This window comes from Thermothelomyces thermophilus, chromosome 2 (genome assembly GCF_000226095.1).
Source record: "Thermothelomyces thermophilus ATCC 42464 chromosome 2, complete sequence".
Classification (NCBI taxonomy): domain Eukaryota; kingdom Fungi; phylum Ascomycota; class Sordariomycetes; order Sordariales; family Chaetomiaceae; genus Thermothelomyces; species Thermothelomyces thermophilus.
The window spans coordinates 2497292-2509030 of record NC_016473.1 but is presented as its reverse complement, the minus strand read 5'-3'; the positions used below and the strand labels follow the sequence as shown (position 1 = coordinate 2509030).

The 11739-nt window shown below is 37.0% G+C and overlaps 1 protein-coding gene across 1 annotated transcript; it reads right to left on the bottom strand.

Moving 5' to 3' along the window:
• Window positions 1-9302: 9302 nt before the first annotated feature.
• On the bottom strand, window positions 9303-11532 carry MYCTH_65726 (uncharacterized protein). Its single transcript, XM_003661617.1, is given in 2 exon segments — window positions 9303-10924; window positions 10943-11532. The coding sequence occupies 1 exon segment, from the start codon at window positions 10183-10185 to the stop codon at window positions 9952-9954; it is 234 nt and encodes a 77-aa protein (XP_003661665.1). The 5' UTR covers window positions 10186-10924; window positions 10943-11532; the 3' UTR covers window positions 9303-9951.
• Between the last annotated feature and the right edge of the window lie 207 nt (window positions 11533-11739).

Sequence of the window (11739 nt, the reverse complement as noted above, 5' to 3'; positions counted from 1 at the left end):
GGACCGAGTACGGAGTACACTACGGAGTACGCACAACCCACTGCAGCAGGAAACAAGGCGATCTCCCCACATACAATCAGGGGTCAAAAGTCCCGGGCCACCCCACCCACTTAAACGCGTTTCGCGACACCCACGCGTATCCTACCTTTTCTTCAACATCCTACAATTCAACGATATGGCCCTCAATCTACACGATTTTATACGCAAATTGATGGCAAACCACCAGCCAAACCAGGAATTAAGCCCATATATTCGAATAGTTATTTATAGCCTTGTAGCTACTGGCCAAAGCGAGCGGTCCCTGGCAACCCTCTTTGGCATATCTCGACATGCCATCCACCATGTAATTGAACTGTGGAAATCTAACCACACTTTTGACTCCTGACCTCGAAGTGGCCGTCCAGAGGTTCTTTCGCGTTCGGAAAAACGGTATATCATTTTAATAGTTAAGAAAAACCGACGTATAGCCCGGAAGGCTCTGATTAACGCGGTCGGGAAGAAAGTATCACCTTTAACCATTTAACGATATCTCCGAGCCTATTATCTACGTAAATAGCGTACCAAAAGGAGGATTCCCTTGTTAAAAGAGGTAGCAAAGGATCGGTATAACTTTATATGCGATTAGCTTAAAAAGATGGATAAACTAATATAGATAAGTTAAAGATAGTATATTTGTTCTTTTAGATATTTCTAACAATCTTAGACTATCTTTTTTAATAAGTGTTCCTATTAAAATAATACTTTAAATCTAACTACCTAGGTATTCTATTTTCCTTTTAAGAAGTATAATTACTGATTTATTAACTTAAAGAACTATACCTAGGCAAATATTACTATTATAGTATAGGGGGTAATATAAGTAGGTAGTTAGAGTAAGCTTATTATTATAGAGAGGGATCTTAGCACTTTATACTATAGCTATATATTAAGCTAGTGCTAACCCTCTAGGGTATCACTTAGTACCTCTAGAACTAAACCTTTGTCTAGTTAGATAGGAAGGAGCGTCGGCTTAAAATGTCTAGGGTATCTAAGTATTTATAGTTATAGTAGGCAAGTCTAGCTATCTAGACGGCAACGACGATAGAGGCGAAGGTAGTAATAGTAATGTCCCTCTAAATAGGCGTAGAAAAGTCTACTTACGTGGAAAAAGATATCTCTAACTTATAAAAGAAAGAAGAACTATATCCTATCACTTAGATCTATTAGAGCAAACAAGTATTAAAAGCCCTCTATTGTCCTTGTCTCCTTGTCTAGTGCCCTTAGATAGGTAACCCCTATTTATACCTATTGTATATAATAAAGCTCTACGGAACCGGAAAGACAAAACTATACCTTATATCCCTCTAGTTATATTAAGAACTTCTAGCCCTAGTCTATACTTCCCCTTCGAATTTGCCTTAAGGCTCCTACTAGCGAATTTAGACTTAAAACCTTACTTACGTTCCTTACGACGCCTAGCCTGCTTAGCTTTACTATTACCTTTAGGCAAGGGCCGTTTCTTAGATACCTAATACCTTTGCTAGGCTTCTACTTTAATATCTAGCGTATCCTAGCCTATAAACTATAGCAGGTACTTAGGAACTAGCTTAAGATCTTTAGGCCCTAAACGTTCGAATAGTAAGGGCTAAGTCTATTTGGCTAGATCATTATTAGGACGACGCTAACGAGCCTATCCTTTCTTAGCAGCTTGGGTTAAGCGTATCTCCTATATCTATACTAGCTTACTTGGCTTTGTCTTAGTCTAACTAGGCGGCTATTATATTGCTAAAGGCGCCTGCTTTACTAGTTACCACTATTACGACCCTAAAGCTTTTCCTTATCCTTCTATAGCTATAACTTGCTCCTCTACCTATTCTATTATACGCTAGTAAATAGCTATCCTTAGCTTATAGGGGTACTTAAGTGCCTATTAGAGTAGCTAAGGTAGCTTAAGTCCCTTAGGCGCCTTGCTAAGAAACCGCTAGATAGTATTGTCTAGGGGGACCTAATAATCCTTCTTTATAATTAGTTACTCCTTTGTCAGTAGTAGATTATCTTTTTCTTCCTCTATCTAGATAGAGATAACTAATTTTGCCTATCCTAATTATAGCTATAGCTATAGAACTAGTGGCCTATAAAGTGGCTTATCTATAGGCTACCTAGGTAGTTAATAGGGATAGACATCCCCCTAAGGGTTCTTTAGCTTTTCTAGCCAGAGGGAGCTATTAGGCAGATAGCCTAGAGCCATCTAGATTATTCTAAGCTAGAGCGTTAATATCTTATTCTTGGCCTTTATTACTTTTAGCCCTATATATAAACGGCCCTTTTACTAGGGGAGCTTAAGCCGTGCCTTATCTCTCTATCGAATCTCCTAGAAGTAGAACCGATAGAACTTAGTAACCTAGATGTTATATTTTTATTGGCCTTTCTACTTTAATGTTACCTATATTATCGGCTAGTATATATAGCCTATAGACAGTGGAAAAAGAAAGCTAGAGAGAATGACCTTATTCTATAAAGTTTTAAATAGATCTTTTCGACTCTACTTATTAGAAGGGTAGGAGTCTATATAATAGAGATAGGACTCTGTCTAGTTATATATAGCTATAGCCTAGTATAATTGTCGTAAGTAGTAAAGGATTACCTAGAATCGTTTTCCAGCTATATCCTTCCATTTTTGTAAGGGTAGTACCGACTACTTAAGCTTTAAGTTACTAATAGCCTCTAGAAAGATATAAATATATAGCTTATAAGACACTAATATATACTAAAGTAGGTTTAGGAGGTTATAGCTGTTTAGGTACTCCTTTCTTAATATAAGCCCTTTAATGTCATATAGGCTTATAGTAATATTATACTAACGCTAGCTAAAGTATATCTTCCCCTAACTATATAGCCTAATATATAAGGGAAATAGGTAACTAATAATTCGCTTATTAGTCTTAAAACTAAGACTTATAAGCTACTCTAGCCTTCTAGCTACTACTTCCCTAGGATAGGAAATAAGCCTAGTATACGGTTCGTTAAAGAGCTTCTAGGTATTGTTAGTCCTAGGATAATTAGCGATTTCTTCCCCCGGAACCTAAGTCATAAGGAGGTACCGAAGAAAGAGCCTTAGGGTTTCGGGATCCTCCCCTAGGAGGAGTAAAGGTAGTCCTATACTTAGTTAGCTCGGCCCTCTAGTCAGAGGGAGAGGAACCGATCCTTCTCTTCTTCTTCGATCTAACTCCCTAATGTTGTCCTTGTACGTGTTTACCGTTGGAAGACTTATATAGAGTCACTTAAAACCTAGATTACTAACATTTGGAAATGAATCGCTTAGTAGAATACTTACCTAACAGTACCTAGCTATCTAACTAAGTAGAGAAGACATTTTATTTAGCGTTTTTGCAAGTTAGCAATTTATAGTTTATAGTTATTAGTTATAGAAAAGAGAGAGGAGAAGAGGGTTAAGTTAAGGGTATTTGTAAACCTTTTAGTTCCTCCTAGATACCTTTCTTATCTAGCTATTCTAGGCTATATTTACCAGTTCTAGTGCTATCTAATAGGTAACTATATTAGCCCTTATATAACTAGGTCATTCTTTATTATAACCCTAAGGAATAACCTTAACTTACGTTTTATCTAGTAGTAATGAAGAAATATAACCTATTATATAATAGGTCATTCTAGCCTAGGTATACCTTTTTTAAATAGAAGTCTAGTAGTTCTAGTACCCTAACTATTAAATTATTTAAAGGATAAGTATTCTTTATTTCTCCTTAAACTTTTTCCTACTTTTCTACCCTTCTAATTAACTTTTATTTATAATCGTCTTCCTCTACCTAGACGGCTAGTATTGCTTCTTCCTATATTACTTCCCCTTCGAACTTGCTATAAGCTCCTATAAGCAAGTTTGACTACTATATCTACTAAAAGAGTTAAGTGCTAGAGATATAAATCCTCTATCCAGGAAGATATAGAAATCGACAAGGATACTAAGCCTATACTTCCCTTAATAACTAACCGACTAGTAGATTTAACGATTACCTAGGATACTTGGTTCCTTATACCTCCTAAGTTTATATGGGTAGTAAGAGTAGCTTACCTAGAAGATCCCCTAATGCCTTTAGATTATCTAGAGGTAACCTTGATATAGTACTAGTATAAACTATTCCTTTTGTACTATAGATTCTTCTTTATTAAGTACCTTAAGATATAGGTAGTCCTATATATTTGCTAGGAGCTAAACTCTAATCCTAATGCCTTAGAGTGGATATTTGGAATTCTAAGACTTGCTCTTACTTATATAGAATTCTTCTATACCCATAAAGAAGCTTTAGTAAAGCGGTTATACCCGGTTTTTACGGAAATTAATAATAGTAGTCCGTTTAGTTAGTGGATTTATACTATAGTTACCTACTAGGCCTAAGTTCTTAGTTTATTTATCTAGGTATTCGAAGATATATAAGAATAACTTCCTCTCCCTAGTTAGAGGAAGAGCTAATTAGGGATATAGGAATCTAGCACTATACTAGGCCTATAAATAGTCCTACCGAAGGTTAATAACTAAGGTCACCCTTCTAAGGGATAAGAAGCCTATCACTATCTACGCTATATAGCCATTCTATAGCTACGTTTTAATAGGTCCTATCTTAGACGGATAGTATAGAAACTGTTACTAGAGTAATAAGAAGTGCTTATAGGAAGATATAGTTAACGATAGCTCCTAAGATCCTGACCCTTGGCTTATAGGTTAGGCCAAATTTAACCTTAATAGCTAGCCAAAGAATGTCTGGCTAGTAATATAGAAAAAGAGCTCTTTAATTTTAACGGATTTAGATAGTACGGTTAGGGATCAATAGGTAACTTATAAATAAAGTAAATAGCATTTACAGGTAGGGAATTAGGGATTTAGGGAAAAAGGGTAAAGGCAGTATAGAAAAGGGGTAATTAGGGGTTTAGGTAGTAAAGAGTAAATAGAAGTGAAATTGAACAAGGTTAACTTATACTTCTATTAACAGTTTGAAAGTTAAAATCTAGGTAGTTTCCCTCTGGTTAGTTTAACTATAAGCTCTTACTATTATTATTGTTACTCTCGGGCTTTAGATCTAGTAAGTCGGTTGCTCGGTTATAGTTACCTAGTTCGTCTAAGAGCTTCCTCTTCTATTACTACTTCTTTAAGTACTTCTAGTGGCAAAGAACCTACTTCCTAGTTCTAGGGGTTCTACGTACCTAGGAAACTGTTAGATCTATCGGCTTCAAGCCAAACTCTATCCTACTTAAAAAACTTCTTAACGTGGTTCGCGGAATATAATGTCTATATAGTTATACTATTAAGAGTCTCTAGGTAGTAGGTATTTCTATTCCTGACTTCCTAGACCTGGTATAGACTATACTACCGGTATTAGAGTTTTCGAAACGAACTTATATCGATCTACTGAATATTATTATATACTAGAATAAGATCGCCTGCTTTAACTTAGGCATTCTCGGCTCTAAATTTATAGTAATAGGCTTTATTTTGGCGTTTAGCCATTTTTCGTCTAGCTTTGGCAACCTTTTTAGTAGTAACTTCTAGATCAAATTCTATATTAAGTAATACCTTAGTACGGAGTTCTAGTAGTCATAGATAGGCTTCCGCTTGATTTTCCCTATCTAGTCAGATAACTATAAAGTCCTAGTAAAGGATTTACCAGGTTAAGATATCGTTTTCAATTAGGCTAATAGGATTATAATTATAGATAAGGTTAAAGGGTAAGTGACTATAGCTATTCCGAACGGTAGTACGGTTAACGTATAAGATATAGGGAAGAAGCTATTACTAGTTCTTTCTAGTCCCTATAGTTATCTTTACTAGGGTAGTTATAATAGGTATATACCTAGCCTTACTAATACTATTAGCCCTAGAGTTATAAGGAGAAAGGATAATACGTTTTACCCCTAGTTCCTTTAAGATAGCTTTTGCTTTTCCTTTGAATTTAGATCCCCTATTAACGACCACGACTATCGGGAGTCCCTAATAAAGGAGAATGTTACGGTTAATAAAGTTCTTTACCGCTCTAGTTAACTTATTAGGTAGGACTTTGGCTTTTACAAATCCTATAAGATTGTTACGTACCTTAAAGAGGAAACAAGGCTTCCCCCTCTAGTTAGAGGGCATAAACTGGATATCTAAGTACTATTTCGTAATTAGGATTAGAGAAGGTTCCGAATATAAATATACCTCTTTAAATCTTTTGGTATCCTATGCCTAGCACTCTAGGCAGGTACGAATCTACTTTACTACGTTAGTATACATTCCCTTCTAGTAATAGTGGTTAGTAACCCTCTAGTAAGTAGCTTCTCTACCCTTATAGCCTATCTTATCGTAGTAAGCTTAGAAAATTCGTTGCCTTTCTTTTAAAGTATCTACTATATAGTAAGGATTCTAGGTATCGTTTACTAGCCAAAGGAACAGATAACCCTTGTCTATCAAATATTTAAGCGCTTCCTTCTTGAATAGACGTCGCTACTGATATAGTTAGATAGCTATAGGTTCTTCTAGAGTAGCTAAGTACTATACGATAGCTCTAGAGTGTTCAGAGTATCCTTCCTTAAGGTTCAGGTCTATAGATTTAGAAGGATTATTAATATAGTTAATATAGATTTACGTGTCAACCTAATTGTCAATATCCTCTTTGTTTGCTTTCTCTATCTAGTTAGATGAACTAGGAGGCTTCTACAAGAGCCTATTAGCAATAGCATTTTTAGAACCTAGAATGTACTTAACCTTAAAGTCGAATAGCTAAATCTATATAATCTACCGTATTATTAAGGCTCTAGGTATATTACTAGCCGTACTATTTAACTAGTAAACTAGGACAAGAGCATCCGTCTCTACGATAAAGTAAATACTAAAGAGGTACCATTAGAAACGTTTTAATAGGAAAAGCAGTCTATAGAGCTCCCGTTTGGTAAGGTCGTACCATTTCTCTACCTTAGACTATATTCTACTCTTGAACTAGTATAGGTACCTCTTTTTGTTAGGGCTGATTTATTTAATGATTCCTCCCTAACTAAAAAGACTTGCATCGGTCATTAGGTATATCTGACCATATCTAGGGTTATCAAAAACAAGTAATATAAGAACTAGGGTAATGGTTATTCGAGTTTAGAGTTTCTTTATAACCTGCTATTAAGTAAGGCCCTATTCCTAATAGGCATTCTTCTTCATTAGGTCGTATAACGGCCGAGCAATCGTAGCGAAGTGCTCTATCTAGATCCGGTAGTAGCTAACGATCCTTAGGAAGGCACGAATATTCTTTAAATCCGAACAAGAAGTCTACTCAAGGATTTTCGTAACTTTAACATTATTAGGCAATTGCCCTTTAGGTATATAGAGGTAGCCAAGTAATACTATTTACAGGTAGTATTACTAGGATTTTCTAGCTATAATGGTAGCTCTAGTAAGTTTAGCGTTCAGGAGAACTATATTAATGTTTTAGAGGTATTTAACTATAAACTTCCGTAACCTAAGGGCAACTTCTTCTCTATTATAGTCAGACTATAGCCCCTTTATATAGATATTATCTAGGTAAATGTAGCAGATATCCGGAATCAGGTCTTAGAAGATCCGGGTCATCGCTTGTTAAAACTAAGTAATAGAGTTCGTTCTACCTATAAGGAGGATATATATCTAGAAGAGGCCAATAGGCGTTTAAAAGGTAGTAAGATCCCGGCTTTGTTCGTCAAGGCTAACTTAGTTATACCTAGAAAATAGGTCTAAGAGGGAGATAACTTTATAACTACTAAAGTCCTTACTAAATTCCTCTATAGCCGGCAGTATAAATACGTCCTATATGGTCATAGTGTTAGCTTTCTAGGCGTCATTAATTAGCTAGAGACTACCGTCCTTTTTAAGGACTAGGAACCAGTTATTATAGTAGCTTCTATAGCTAGGCTTAATAATCCTATACTAGATCTACTACTTTAGGAGGTTAATGACCTTTGGCATTAACGGTTTTAGAATAGGGATACTCTTTGATTACTATACTATATAAGGAATGGTCTAGATAACCTAAGGAGAGATAATGTTAGGGTAAATCTGCCTATATTTAGTAAAATCCTATACTAGGACGGCCTCCCTATTCTATAGAACCTATATAAAGAGTTCCTTCTCCTAGTCAGATAGAAAGCTTCCTATAGACGTAAGTAGTATATTAAGCCATTTGGCTATAAGCCGTATCCTAGGCTCTAGGTCCGAAAACCGTAGTATAATAAGGCTATCCTACTCTAACCTAAACTTTATCTTCTTAGTAACTTCCCTTAGGCGCTACTCCTACTAGTTAGGGTTACCGTTAGGTACTAAACTATCGCTAATAGCTATATCTATAGGGTAAACTTTTCTAGCTACAGACTTTCATATAGTAAATGTCTATACCTTCTATAACCCTTTTCTAACCTGTGACGAACCCAACTCAGACTTCTTCTGAAAGGGTCCAGACGGAGGTAGGTGAAGCGGGACAAGCAGGCAGGTCGTCTGAGGGATTCGGTGAAGCCAAAGGGTTCACAACAACACTTAGAGTTGTCTCTCACAGTAATTAGCAATACTTGGTATAAGTACTGTGATTGTAATTGTTACTACTAGCGAACTCCCAGAGTCCACCATAACGAGTAACTAGCTAGCTATATATACATAATGGTCTGTCCTTCTTCAATAGTTATTACTAGTATCACTTCTCCTTTCACTTCGTGATTCTGCGTTGTCGATAGTGACATGTTATTATCACCAGTGAAGACCTTAGTCTTGGCGGTGATAATCTTCTGATTGGTCCGTCGAGTGATTGGCTGTCGGAATGTCCTGTGTCCTAGCTACAGCCTGCCAGGCCGCCTATATGCTTATCCGTGACACGATGCCCCTCCTTTAAGGCTTTCGACCCGAAAGCCCTCTTAGGTCGTTTTAAATAGCGCTAATAACCCTTCGCTTGTAAGTACTATATTCTCCCTGTTTCTGTATCGTAGTCGCCATGCTAACAAAATGCTAATAGAGAAACGGAAGTCGTATTCTACACGTTACCGTGCTTCCCTTGCTTAGAACATCGCTAAGAACGGTTTTATCGTTATACCTTGCTCTTAGTATACGTTGCAAGGCCTCATCTGCAAAATGATCGCACGTATAAAGCGTTATAAGGCCTGTATTTGTCAAGGTTATTCTTACGATAGCTCTAGCATCCTGCTTTCTTCCTATAAGCTTGTCTCCTTTTTTTTTTTTTTTTTTTTTTTTTTTACTGTGATTCCTGATGTTCGTTCTAGTGGATCGCATTCTTCAGGAGCAGCGTCATATCAAAGATGCTAAACATCGTGCCGAACTTGAGCTAGATAAATCCTAACGCCGTCTAGAAGAGGCCTAGCGTGAGTTGTCTAAAAAGCTTACACGGCTCCGGCGTCTTCGTCAGCAGAAGGAGTTTTTGGTAGAGAAAGGTGCCGATATAGTAGCGTATAGTCTGTCGACCTTAGACAAGTTAGAGGAGGTTGAGCGGTAAGAGACACCTGCTATGCCCTCGTTATAGATTAATGATACCGTCGATGCTGTTGACTAGGGCGCCGTCTTTGGTTTTGTCCTAGGTTTTCCTTTGGTCGATCCGGGTTCTGCCGGTAGAACTGTTCTAGTTTCTTAGGGCAGTTTAAATTCTTAATTAGTTCCTATAAGTTGTCTTTTAGTCTGAAATCAAGCCATTTAACTAGGTACTATAGTTCCCTATTAATGATATATAAATCTAGAATTTCTTTGACATCCTATTCTTTCTCTTCGTCCTTTGCTTCAATGTGCGTGGCAACCTTAGCGTTCTTTAGTACTAGTTCGAGAAGTGAAATATGAAAAATATCCGTCTATAGGCATATAGATAATAATAACGATAGTCGGTAGTTAGATGTCGAAATTCGTTCTTTGATAACAAAGGGTCCGACCTTCTTAAAGTCTAGCTTTATGCTTAGTCGTTTGGTTTATAAGTTCTATATAATCAAGTAGACTTTGTCTCCCCTCTCTAGGCAAGGTCCCTCGAGCCTATATTTGTCGTAGTAGTTCTTCATTCTGGTCTTAACAAACTTGAGTTCCTTTTTGAGCTTTTTATATAGTGCGTACATTTGTTCTGCTTTGACTACTGCTCTCGGCACTGTGACCTCTAGTCCTTGCCTAAGGTCTGCTTTATATCTATAGTTCGCGAAGAACGGTGTGACTTTGGTCATTTCTGTTGGCGTTATATTGTAAGCAAGTTATACTATTAGTAATAGCATGACCTAGTCATTTTGCTAGTAGTTAATATAAGAGTAGAGGTATTACTTAATAACTTGGTTTAGTCGCTCTGTTTATCTATTAGTCTGTAGATGATATGCCGTTAACAGCTTGCTATTAACGCCTAATTGTTACATTAACGCTTGCTAGAACTTCGACGCGAACTTGGTATCTCTGTCGGTGATCCATTCTTGCGGCCAAGCATATACTAATATAACTTGCCGATAGATTACGTCTGCTAACTGTTCTGCTGTCTAGGACTCCTTGTAGGGAAAGAAGTATACCTACTTAGTCAGGCGATCTACTATAGTAAGAATACTATCGTAAGTCACTCCTGTAGCTGTGTCCTTAGATTCTAGCAGCTTCGTAATAAAGTCTATCGTAACTAAACTCTATAGTTTATTAGCTGTTAGTAGTGGCTAAAGTAGCCTATACGGCTTATATCGTGCCGTCTTGCTTCGATTGCAAATGTCGCAGTTCCGTACGACTTCCTTAACTCGTACCGTTAACTATAGAAAGTTATAGTGTTTCTTAACTTGTGCGACAGTCTTCGTAACTCCTTTATATCCTCCGAGTTTCGACTCGTAGAGTTCTCAAATCATCCGTAGCTATTGATCTTTGTCGTAGATATACGCTTTGCCTTGGTACCAGAGTTTCCTATCTCTTTCTTCCACTCCGTTAGGTACTAGTAGTCTAGGTGCTACTTAATACTATGCCTCGTTAATCCTTTCTTCTTGAAAGATTACGTAGCATTCTAGGAACGAGTTAAGTAGATTATCTTCTATAGGTGTCTACGTTTCGTAATATAGCGTTCTGTCTATTTACTCCTTAAATAACGGTAGTATTATTTCCGTTCGTCCTTCCATATAATCTGTTCGTCGGCTTAAAGCGTCTGCTTGTATGTTCTCTTTACCCTTCTTGTAGCAGATCTCAAAGTTGAATTCCGCGAGGAATTCTGCCTATCGTATTTGTCGTCTGTTAAGTTCCTTTGTCGTTATAAAGTATCATAGGTTCTTGTAATCCGTATACACTTATACTGGTTCAATGGTGCCACTGAGGTATAGTCGCCATTCCTTAAAAGCTTCGACAATCGTAAGTAGTTCCTTGTTATAGATTAGATAATTAAGACGTAGTCCGTCGAGCTTCTTTAAAAGGAAGGCTATAGGATATAGCTTTCCTTGTCTGTCTCATTGTCCTAATTGTCCTCCGATGGCATAGTCTAAAGCGTCCGTTTCTACCTCAAATGGCTTCTTAGGGTCTGGCAGTACTAGCACTAAATCTTTAGTAATGGCATTATAGATCTACATAAATGCTTGCTCGTATTGCTCTTCCCATTGGAATTTAGTATTCTTCTTAGTAAGTTTGTACAAAGGTTGTACAATCGCTCTAAAGTTCCTAATGAACATTTGGTAGAAGTTTACAAATCCGATAAAGCTTTGTACTTCTATGACTAACGTCGGTCATGGCCAATTCTTGATAGCTTTAATCTTTAAAGGTTCTATCTAGAT

What these genes read in the sequence shown, in the direction of transcription:
- MYCTH_65726 (XM_003661617.1), bottom strand. Translation starts at nt 10,185, where the DNA reads ATGACCAAAGTCACACCGTTCTTCGCGAACTATAGATATAAAGCAGAC.